Source organism: Blennius ocellaris, assembly GCF_963422515.1.
Source record: "Blennius ocellaris genome assembly, chromosome: 18".
Taxonomy (NCBI): domain Eukaryota; kingdom Metazoa; phylum Chordata; class Actinopteri; order Blenniiformes; family Blenniidae; genus Blennius; species Blennius ocellaris.
Genome location: NC_137667.1, coordinates 4,498,331 through 4,510,731, shown reverse-complemented (window position 1 = coordinate 4,510,731; position 12,401 = coordinate 4,498,331). Strand labels below are relative to the sequence as shown.

Below are 12,401 nucleotides of genomic sequence, written 5' to 3'. Positions count from 1 at the left end.
ATGATCCCCCTTTAAAGATCTTTTGTTCGCCCGCTCCCCTTCGCCCTCAGTCGCCCACAAGCGTTTGTAGGTGTCGTGCCAGGCCTTTGTTCCCGGCCCCGGCTACAGCGGGCAGGTTGGGCAGGATTCTGAAGTAGCTCGCTGTTTCTGCCCGAGCCAGCTGGAGCTCTGCCAAACACAGCAGGAGTTTCTACTCTCCTCTGTTTGATATTTACTTTACCGCCTTTACAGGGGAACCAGTGCAAGACCAGACACTGACACAGTCCTGTGTCGGTGGTAAAAAAAAAAAAAAAATAGAACAGTGTGTGCACAGGCCTCTCTTCCTACTCCACCTTTACTAAACTATAGTCTCCACCTGAGGCCGTCGGAGGGGGGTTGATTTGGTTCCCGCTAGAAATGAGCACCACGAAGGACTCAGATGTAACGAGTCACACGCTGCCTCGTGTTTGTGTTTGTGTTTGTACAATGGAGGAGCGCACAGTTCCCCGGAAGAGTGCGTAATGAGAATCAGGGATCCAAAGGGTGTAAAAGTATCAGCAGAGGAATGCAGGAAGAAAAAGAAAAAGAAAAAAAGGGGGGGGGAAAACCCTGCATATTGTAGTTGGCGTACGTTATGACTCCTGTGGGGATAATAAGGCAATGGCGTGAGAGCTTGTGTTTACCTGGGGAAGAAGCCTCAGGTTAAAACTGAACGTCTTGAAGGTGATAGAAGACTTTTGCCAGAGCTTTGTGTTAATTAGCAGGATGTTGGGTTCCCGTTCCCATACCACTCCGTACCCCCTCTCGGCCTCGTTGAAATATAAGTACACTTAACAACTGAATATCGATGCTGCATCTCAGCTCCTGGTGCTTAAAAATGCGATTTATCCGCAGCGTGGCAGAAATAACGATGGCTGGAGGAACGGCAATAATTGCATCAGTGTTTTATCAATTGGCCGTGTTTCCTGCGTCTGCAGGGCATCGCCAGAAGCTGGAGGACCCTCCCAAAACGGGCCTGTTCTCAGACCGCCTCAGCGAGCTGGAGAGGATGAGGGTGAGGGTGGCGGTTCCCACTCAGGCCCCGCGGCCGACTCTCAACACGGCGCCCAACTCCTTCAATCCGCAGGGACAGACACAGATTACAGGTGAGCTGACAAAAGCAGGCATTTGTCCCACATATATCAGGACAACAAAAAACATTTAGAGTTTATTAGACCGTATTGTATCGCTTGTGGTGTAATCTATTAGTGCACACAGATACGCCCTCGGGGCGGCAGCTGATTTGCATATTAGAAAATGTGTCATCGGTTCGAGATGTTATGTAATCAGAATAAATTATCACACACTGCCCTGACTTGAGGAGTTCAACCCATGTCACTGAAGGATTTGTTTTGGCTTTACTTAAAATCCGTTTTGCCTTTTTTTAGGGATATGCATGTGACCACAAATTTGGGGTCATATTGTGTAAAATCACACTGTGTTGTCACGATCGTAAACTTTGTCAGATGTAAATTATGAGTAACACAGATCAGAAATGAGTTGCCGCTGCTATTATGTTGAACTCAATGACACACATAACACAACACACGTAGCTGCAGTCACCAAAAAAAACATCCTTATTCAACAACACTGTACTGATAAACAGTTGAGTCACTGAAATCGTTCATAAACACAGACAAAACTGAACCGGAAAAAGAATATTTGATATTTGGAAGTAACATATCTTGACTTAAATATAATGGCCTGTGTCACTCTTGACACTTTAGGCGTGAGAATAAAGCATTATTTATTGAAGGAAGAATGAGGGCCAGCCTTCTATTTAACCCACCGGCTCCTTTATTGACCATATCTGATAACATCTAAATTTCTTCCTGCTTCTTTCAGATTAATAATTGTGCATTGATAGCAAGCCAATAGTAATTGGTTATCTGTTATGTTTAAAATAGCTCATGGTTCTGACGAAGCATATTCTTCTTGACGTATTTTTCCATAAAAATCTGATAAATAATCATTGAAAGAACATTCTTAAGCAAAGCGTTATCCAAGTTTTCAGACTTATGCCTACTGTTTTTAGTATTCAGTGTACTATTTTTGCAAATGCAGTGGAGTGGTGGTGGTGCTCAATAGTGTGTTAACAATCTTTAACAGATGTCTGTTGGGACATTTGAACATTCTATTTTAAGATGGAAATGGTGCAATATGTGTGATTTAGTATAACAAGCAACACATTTTGTGCACATGAATGATCCTGACAAAGACTTGAGAGTAAAATGGCAATAGGTAAGACTATATAGGGTCTCTTTCAATGAATCTTATAAAGGGTACATTTTCCATCCAGATCCAGCACTGACTTGACGCATGCCACTGACTCGCATTAATCGTACTCGAGGTGAAATATCAAACCCGAACTGGTCGGTCGCACCACAAAAAGCGCAGCGGCGTCACGCTCCCTCTCGAGATCGTCTGTCTTCCCCTGCCCCCGTCACTCCATCAATCTAGATCTCAGAAGGTAACACCATCTCTCACGGTTCGGGCCGGCCGCCACCTGATCACACGCGCCTGCAGCAGCCGGTCACACGTCGTCATTTAGCCCCTCGCTTATGCTCTGGCGCCGGGGCCTTTTGCGGCGCCGCTCGGGCGGATCGTTGCGTCGGCGTGAGGTGGGAGTGTCGTGACCTCGGATCGCTCCGCGACGTCTCGTGCGAGCGATGGCAGGCCTCCGAGGTGCAGCGCCATTGTTCGCAGCCTCGCCATGACTCACATATTGTCACGTTGCAAATGACTTGATTGTTTTCCTCAATGGCAGCAACGACTTGACAGTGGTGGTTAATTTGTTCACGCTATTAAGCGGCTTCCTTTTCACACGTCGACATTTTTGCGACACGCTGGTTACCATGCAAGCCGGACGAGCAGGATCTGTCACTCACACCTTTTATCTAACTTTATCTTTACTTCTTCTTTCAAGGTAGCCTTTAATTTTCATAGATTGTGTTTTGTCTTCATGTGAATCGGCACCTTTTTACCATTCAACAGTATTTCTATTGAGTCATAAATATAGTAGTGTATCTGCACAATGTAAAATACCTTGTTCTACTCCTGTGTTGCTGCGCTCCTACAAATATCATGTGTGGCAGGGTTATCTGGTGTGTTTACATGCTGGGTGCATGCCAGCAAGGCTCTCGGTGCCTCAGCTGCGAGCCCAATGTTTTATAAGGCAAACAGGAAGATCTTCTCTTCTCGGGTAAACATGAGCTGTATCATTACGGAGGATGTTGCATAATGTGTCCAACTGATACTGCTGCTAAAATACTGAGTGAAACTATTTTCTCTGGTGTAATTGTCCCAAATTGTGCCGCTGACTCTTAACAACTGACCACTGTCGTGCAGACTTGACCATGGATTATCCTGAAAGTAACTTTTACCAGGCGTATCGTCCCTATTGGGGTGTTCCCCATAAATCATCTCCCCAATTGTCTCGTGGAATATGAAGTCGTAGACGTAACCTGCCTCCTTAAAAAGGCGCCATTGTCACTTGTTTTTCAGTTGCCTCTGAACTCTCGTCTTGCGTCGACTCTTTGCTGAGAGTAAAAGTGAAAATTCTTCCAACAGACGCTCACCCCTCCACACAGGGGACACTAATGATGTGTGCAGAAGTTGTGAATGACATTGTGAAAAACAATTAGAGTATTTATACAAGCCCACTGGTAATTATTCTTTCTTTCTTTTTCCTGTCTTGTTTTTTTTTTTTTTTTTGTCATCCCTGGGCTTTTTCTCCCCGTTTCTTTCTATGCTCTTTTTTTTTTTTTCTCCTGTTCTCTCCTGCTTCCCTTCCTTCGCTCCATTTCTCCCCATCAGACCCTCGTCAGTCCCAGTCCTCTCCTCCCTGGTCATACGAACAGACGTATCCGTCCTACCTGAGTCCCATGGCGTCCCCCTCAGTCCACTCCACCACCCCCCTCTCCTCCAGCCGAGGCACCGGCCTGCCTGCCATCAGTGACGTGCCTAGACGATTGCCAGGTTAGAACCGCCACCGCTCACCCGCTCTCCTCATCCCGTCACCTTCCACCACCTGACCTTCACACTTCAAGACAAAAAAAAACCCTGCAATTTATACAAACTCTTAGCGACTGTTTACCAGCGCGTTGTCTCATTCGCCAATGAGCGGGAGAATTACTTTCGTTTCAGTCCGACGGCCTCTCCAGAGAGCGCTCGGGATAGCATCTCTCAAAAAACAAAGAGGGAAAAAAGTCCCGATTGTTTCCTCTTTTTTTTTTCTTTCTTCCACACCCCCCCGACCTCTGAGCCTTTGATCCGAGAGGAGCACGGGTAATAACAGGCCCAGGGATAATAACAGGCTCGTGACTGACAAATAAAGTGTCTTTACAGCGATACGCCACTCTCACAATGCATTCTGGGTAATTGTATTAGCCACTCTGTTTGCAGTAACGGCAGCATCTGTGTTCAAATTTGTCCCCCCCCCCTTCTCCCCTCCTCCCCTCCTACCCACCCCCCCGAACGTGAAAAGCTCCTTTAAAATCCCGACATGCCGCCAGACGAGTTTCTGCCCCGTACACCTGTTTGACTCCCTGCCATGTGTGCGGGGGGTTTTTTTTCTACCATGCTTTTTTTTTTTCTGTCTGTTTCCTTGTGCTAACATACTACGCCCACCCGTGTGTGTGTGTGTGTGCGCGCGTGCGTGTGCCCTGAGCAGGGGTGAGTGATTAAGCGATGCAGCCGTGTGACTCTGCATTAGAAAAGGTTTAAAATCCAGCCAGCTGCCTTGTCAGCTTTGATTAGTTACCCCCCCCCCCACTTCAGCTTTCATCTCACAAGCATCGAGCTTTGTTGTCAAAGGGACACACGTGCACGGCGGCAAGAGAGAAAAAAAAATAAAAAAACTCACCCTCCCGTCTTGGCCTCGCTCGCTCACCTCGAGCGCTTAATGCCTCCTAAGTGATGTGTCTAAGGCTCTCAGATCTCAGGAGATCATGTTGACACCTCGCCAAGGCTGCTCCGTAACAAGATAGCCCCCCCCCCCCCCCCCCCCCACCACCACCACATGCACAGAACATACCGACAAGTACGAGCAGAGAAGACGATAGGGATGCGCACACGCAACCGGCCCACCCTCGGCGGGCTGAGGAGTCACCTCGGCTCGGTGTCACGAGTTCACGTGTCGAATCAAAACGTCGATATTGGAAGCGACGCTCCGTTGTTTGAAAGTCCATCCAAATATTTAGTCATAGTTAAGACTCTGGTTTTGTTTAGACTAATCGATCTGGCCGACCATCACAGGGGCCGGCTTTAAAGCTCGATCGCGACTCTAAAAAGACGAGAAGGGGGGGCAGGAGTGGCGTCGTCGGATGGAGCGGCGTCACGCTGACGATCGCCCAACTCGCTCTGTTGGAACCACGCAGGCACCGCTGAAAAGAGGAAGTTCAGAGGCATTAATTGGCAGCACATGCTATCTGACGCTGGCGACAAACCCCGATTCGCAATTCCACCCTGCGCATAAACACAGCACACACACACACACACACACACACACACACACACACACACACACACACACACTCATCCTCCTCCTCCTCCGCCTCCTCCCCCCGGTCCTCTCACAGCAGACATGGTGACACGGAAGACGCCTGGTGATTTATGATAAGAGCGCCATGGCTGGACTAAACCACCAAGAGGTGGGGGGGGTGGGGTGGGGGGGGGGGACCTCCTATTCTCCCCTTAAACTCTTCGCCCAGCGCGAAGCTCGCCACAACCAGTTAGTGGTTTTCGGGTATTTTTTAAAGGGATGAAGCGAAAAGAGGAACGAAGGGTGAGATGGAGCGGCTCCCTCTTGGCTCGCCTGCCTCGTGCACGTGTGCGTGTGTGTGTGTGTGTGCACGGACACGCACGCGCACACACACACGCTGGAGCCGACGGGAGGCGAGGAGAGGAGCCACATCAGAGCTCAGCCCTGCCTCATTATGGATCTCATGGAAACTGTTTCTGCTCAAAGTGTTTCCACATGTGCAGCTCCTGATTCATCCCAACTGCTTTTTTTTTTTTATGTGCATACAGTATTCACACACATACGCCGCCATCGCCATCGCCCCCCCCCCCCCCCCCCCCCCCCACAAACACACACACACATCCATGCATAAACAGTTACATATAAACATGCGCCGACACATCCAGAAACATCGCTATGCAGAGGCGTAAACATATGGAGACTTTGCAGTGGGACATGCGTTACTTATCATAACTCGTATGAAAAACTCTGACCCTCCGATGGGTTTTACGATATTTGGGGCTAAATAGCTCTTCCATCACGTTGCCCGCAAAAGCCATTAGCTTTTCCAAATTGGTTAATACGCATCTCTGGCGTGGAGACGGCGTTTCAGTTTACTACTGCTTCGTTTCTTCGCGGACTTATTTGTTAAATCCAATTACCCTACAAAAGACGAAATGCGCAAACAGTCCAAAGCCACAATCGCATAATCTGAACTGACAAACTGGTGAGAGGACGCTTAATCGCTTTTGGCTTTCTTAATAAGGTCTGCACTGGCTGATGTGAGGAGAAAATGCTGAGGCGCCCGTCTTGTGTTTTCCAGGTTCGTCCGACCTGAGCCCGTTCCCCGGCCAGTTCGAGCGCCAGTTCCCGGGCCTCTCCTCGCTCACCGAGAGCCGCTTCACCGGCCCGCGCATGCACTACCCGGCCACCTTCACCTACACGCCGCCCGTCACCTCGGCCATGTCGCTGAGCAGCGCCCACTACCACACCTACCTGCCCCCGCCTTACCCCGGCTCCACCCAGAGCCAGAGCGGACCCTTCCAGACCAGCAGCACGCCCTATCTCTACTACGGGACCTCCTCCAACACGTACCAGTTCTCCATGGTTCCCGGCGGGGACCGCTCGCCGTCCCGGATGATCCCGCCTTGCACTAGCGCGTCCACCGGCACCTCCCTGGTGAACCCTAACCTGCCCAGCCAGCCGGACGGAGGGGTGGACGGCGACGGGAGCCACAGTAACTCCCCCACCGTCCTCAACACGGGGGGCCGCATGGATGAAGCCGTCTGGAGGCCGTATTGAAGAAACCCGGGTGGGGCCGGGGGGCTGAGAGATTTTTTTTTTTAAAAACAAAAGAAAAAACGCAAATAATCAACTGATGTCACGGTTTGAAAGCACAAAACCTTTTTTTTTTTGTTTTTTTTAAAAGATGAAAAGGGGATTTTTGAGCTCACATCAGCTATCTCTACCTTCAGCTCGGAAATTAATGTAGAGATAAAATACACACACACACACACACACACACACACAAACACAAAAGACCAGACTTGTGCGGACCTGTCTTCCTGGAATGTGTTTTGACCAAGGCACTACAAAGGGAGTCATTCTCACAGCAATAATGAGAAAGACAGTTTTGGTTTACTTGGCCCATGTGGATGAGACATTAATTCACTTTTACTATAGTCCACAAGCTAAGGGATGCTTCACCAATATTTGTAAAAGACTGCCTCTTTTTGTATAGTGTTTGTATTTCATCAAAGGCTTTTTTTTTTGTTTTGTTTTTTGTTTTGCGGAGCATGTTTTTGTACTACGACAATATCAAGATGCAAGTTAAGCACTGACTAGCAAGCAATGAGAGTAACGCATATGTTGCTCTAAGTGGCGTGGACAGCAAATCTGCTTTAAACCAATTAATTTAACTTGTATATTGTGGGTGAAACGTTGATGTAGATTGAGGCGTTTTTTTTTCTTAGTTTTAACTTATAAAGCCATAAATTATGTATTGTATTTGAAACTTGAGTCAAAGACGTGTAATCTGAATATTTTTGATGCATCTATATGACTAAGTTAAAAACGATTTTCTTTTTTGATAGGTAATTTAAAGTGAGAGGTTTAATTTTTACTTGTTTTTTTCTTTTTCTTTTTGTCCTGTTGCACCCAAAGATTGAAATAGTTGCATATATGAAATGTAATTTCCAAAGAGTATTGCAACATGCTTCTTCTGGTGTAACTTTCAGTCTAACTGCTCCGCGCATTAGGAGCCCCAACATCCTCGCAAGGCGTTGACACACATTTGGCTTGGAATTAAACCCTCGGTATTTATTGAGCAATAACTCGTATTGTGCCTCTTGGCGAAATACCATGAAAGAGAGCTTCAGTGAGGGAAAAATAATTACCCGTTTGGGGAAATTCTGCTTGATTTTCTTTACTTTTGTCTGGTCTGACATGCACACAGACACTTATGTACGCTCCGGTCCAAATAAGAAACGGCGCATCGATACGAAGCCCAAAGATGATTACAGCGGTGCCACGCCATGGTGGCGCACTTTAAAGCAGCGGGTCAGATTTTTAAGGTTCACTTGTGTTGTGATACATGAACTCCTCAGGACTGGAATAATCCTCAGAATATCCCACACATTTTCTATATGTGCTTTTCTTTCTTTTTCTTTTTTTTCCTTATTCATATCCAGCCTGGCTGAAAGCTCGGTCACGATTATAGCTTTAACATGCCAAGTCTATTATAGCTTCCATATCATGTGCAAAAAAAAAAAAGAAAAGAAATCTTTGAAAAAGCTTGACACACAGGTTTATATTTTCCCCCCTCGGTCTTTGAGATTGTGAAGGAGATCTCACAGTTAAAGGCAAAAGAGGCTGTGACATTCCTTCGACTTTTATTTATTTTCTTTTTTCTTTTTTAATGCTTTTGTTGGCATGGTTTACCAAACAGATCCGTACCCTCCTCGCAGACTGCTGTCGCAACCTAAAATCGCTCTGTGGCCCCAGCCTGAGGGGAGGTCTGAAATTGAAATTACTATGAGAGGAGAGGGGGAAGAAAAAGTGCAAAAAAAGAAGTGAAGTGATTGGATTCAGCTGCTGGCAGCAAACTGGTAACCAAAAAATATGGGAGACTTGTGTATGTTTGTTTCATAAAGCACTTATTTCTTGTTTTATTTCTAGCAGCACTTGCGGCTGGCTGCCAGCAGGGCTCGTGGTTTTGGTCCTCGGTGCAGATATAACGCCACTGGAGTCTCACACACTCAGAATGGATAACACTTGGCCAAACATGGCATTTACATTGGAGTTGAAGCTGATCTTCCAAGGCAGTTGGTATTTGTTTAAAAAAAAAAAAAAAAAAGCTTTATTTAAAAAAAAACACAAAAAAACTAAATCGAAACCCTCGTACAATATCATATTCAGTGCACGTAAGTAATATAATAACCCAATTTGAAAAAGCTGAGAAAAACACAGCCCTTTCCAAGGCTCAGACTTCAGGCTGTTCATTGGAGGTTTGCACGCAGTGGATGTTCTGAACTCGGTTAATGGAAGTGAACATGTCACACTGCATTTCCCCGACCCCTTCAGCTCAAACCTAAAGTGTTTCTGCTGTTGCAGTGTAACACAAGAAAGCAAATAAAAACATTTTCTACAGTGTCGTGATTTTATAGCTTTCTCCAAATTGCAATTATATCCTGCGTCCCCCCCATTGTAACTATGCACATCTGTTGGATTCTTATTTAATCTGCTTCTTTCTATTTCGACTCTTGAATAACAAATGGTCTTTTTAAAAAGAAAACAACTAAAAAACTGTTTACACATCAATGCAGCACTGACATCCCATTCTTTTACCTTCATCTGCTTTTGTTTGTGTTGTTTTTTTTCCCCCTTTCTTCAAAAAGCAGTCATCTTTTTTGTCATTTTGTTTTTTTTAATGTTGCGTACAAACTGTCATAAAAACCTTGTATTATTTAATGATCAACATGTATAATATCCAGGAATTGTACTTTACCTTGCTCCTATGTAAAGTTGACCTGTTTCCGTTGTTGTTTCTGTCGCTATGCTTTCCTCTCATGAACACTTGTCAGGAAATTGAATCTGACGGATTTTGCTGGTACGTTTTCATAAAAATCATGAGGTTTTTTTTTTTTTTTCAAAGGGACAAACAGACCTGACAACAGTGAGTGAAATTGGCATTGTGATTGTACATTTGTTTATTTTAAGAATAAAATAGGAATTTTGTAACTTAACGTTCCCTGTTACTCTCATCTCTCCACCGAGGTTTGATGTTGATTTAAAGGGGCGTGTGAAACTTTCTGGTCGTCACACATTGAAGAACCTTTTCCATCAACAATGCGACTTCCATGAGTGTGTTGCTTTTGCTGAAGCTGTGAAAAAAAGGTCACATTTACATGCACGTCATCAACGCTTTAAAAATCCAAGCTAAAAAAAAGGAAACTTAACAAATTGGACACTTTTACGAAAGACTTTATGCAACAAAGTTTTCTTAACTTATAATAATACTGCGTGCTTGGCTAAATGAGGCCGTGGGATTAGAAGGGACAAGGCAGCCTGTAAAATGTTTAAAACAGCAGCAAGCATTTCTTTGTTGAACAAAACAACTGAGAAGGAAAACGCCTTAAATGTTCTGCCTTCCGTCGTCTGCCCTGGTTTATCCTGAAAGCAGGTTGGACCCTGAACAGGCAATTTAGACTCACTTAATAACCTCAAATGCATGTTTTGCTGAGAAAACCCACATGTGCACGGGGATAATGTGCAAACTCCACCCTCAAGGTTTGGCACAGTTTTCAGACTGGGCAGAAAATGCGCTAACATGCAAACTCCACACACATCGAGAATCCATTACCTCAAATCTCTCGATCAAACCGGGGGAAGTTGTCACTGAGTCGGGAGTGCTTAACCACCACTCTACTCTGCTGCCTCTTCAACTTCGGTTCAATCAGACGTCCGTGCCACATTTGTATATTAATAGCGGGTCTCGAGTTGCTTTTTTCGCTTTGAATAGCAGCATTCAGTCATATTGAAGGAGCCACGCTAACGGAGTCGTCCCACCACATTGTGTTTGGACGGAGCCAAGCGAGAACACACCCTGAGTGTGGGAAAATGTAGCCAGGCAACTGAAGTTGTTGTATCGAGGATATTTAATTTAAAAAGGGGGGTTTTTTTTCACCATATTTTCCGGGTATTCGTATTACATTTCCACGTCTTTCTCAATATGAAGGCCCACCACAGAGTGCGCTCCTAATTCTCCCAGCACATTTAGCAGTCACCCCTTGTTTAGTCTCCTCTGCAACTGCTAACAAGGAGTAGATCCGAATGTGTCGTATGCAGGAAGCATGTTCAGTGGTGTCGTCCTCAGTCTTTGGAACGAGGGACGGGACAAGGATCGGGGGGGGGGGGGGGGGGGGGGGGGGGTAAACAACCCGTCACATTACAACTGCCACTACCATGGCTGCATTTCAAAGGTAGACTCGGGGAGGAAAAAAAAGCAAATAGACATGGAGACAGAAACAGAGACAGGGAGAAGCAGGGTGAAGCTGTTTTACATTATTCCAAGACATAATAGAGCCAATCTAAGTGTGCCTATGAACACGTACGCACGCAGAAACGGGGTGGGGGGGGGGGGGGGGGGGGGGGGGGTCGAGAGCTACACCAACCCCATGTGTTTTTTTAAGGTTCAGATTGGGAACATTCTCGGGATTTCCCTGAATATAGATTGCGTGGAAAAAGCTCCCGCTGGTTTCAGGTTCACATTCTCGGCGTTCTCAGCCATGTCTAGCAATTATAATAATGAACTCCGGAGGAGCAGCGGGACCCAGACACCCAGGGAAATTAGCATAATGTCCTGCATGCACGGGAGAGGCGGCGGCAGAGAGGCAGACTCATTTAAGAAGGGTTAGTATAGAGATCTTGCTTTTTGCTTTAGTCCCGGTTCAATTTGGCGGTTGAACATGATGCCAGCGATGATGTACGCCTGATTTTTATACCAGGTCTTAAGTAGTTTTGCAGCAGCACAAAGCAAGACTACACTTCTTTCCTTATATTATGCAATTCGAGAGAGAGGAATACAAACAAGAGTTTATGAGGAGACAAAACCACTTCATTCATAGGCCTGCGCGCACGCACACATACACACTCTCACACACACACACACACACTCACACACACACACAGACATCTGACAGCCAAATACAAACTGTTTACTTGACCTCTACAAATGTTTCAGAGGAGCAGCTCAGGCGGGAAGTGATCCTCCAGGGTCTCATACCACTCACAGGGCTGTATATCTCTCCCTATGTTTCCGTCTCCGCTAACAGGGCTGTGTGCTGAGCAATGGTGTGTGTGTGTGTGTGAGTGTGTGTGTGTGTGTGTGTGTGTGTGTGTGTGTGTGTGTGTGTGTGTGTGTGTGTGTGTGTGTGTGTGTGTGTGTGTGTGTGTGTGTACATCTTGATTTCTCATTTAGTCTCAGGATAAACTCCAGGCAAATGAGCTCTCCAGTGGGTTTGTGTGTGTGTGTGTGTGGGGGGGGGGGGGGGGGGGCACAACTGAGGAATCAGCATGAAGCCTCAACCTCCATGAACTCTGTCTTATCTGATGTCACCTGAGTCTCAGACGCTGTCGTCTGAGA

At 46.2% G+C, this 12,401-nt stretch overlaps 1 protein-coding gene across 2 annotated transcripts in view; it reads left to right on the top strand.

Moving 5' to 3' along the window:
• runx2b (RUNX family transcription factor 2b) overlaps positions 1-10,002 on the top strand; it is a 40,825-nt gene extending 30,823 nt beyond the window's left edge. For both annotated transcript variants that reach the window (XM_080513859.1, XM_080513860.1), the window contains exons 6-8: positions 957-1,124; positions 3,835-3,996; positions 6,582-10,002. In XM_080513859.1, coding sequence (XP_080369985.1) covers positions 957-1,124; positions 3,835-3,996; positions 6,582-7,060 — 809 coding nt within the window. In that variant the 3' untranslated portion in view covers positions 7,061-10,002. The remainder of the gene's footprint in view (positions 1-956; positions 1,125-3,834; positions 3,997-6,581) is intronic.
• Positions 10,003-12,401: the final 2,399 nt, after the last annotated feature.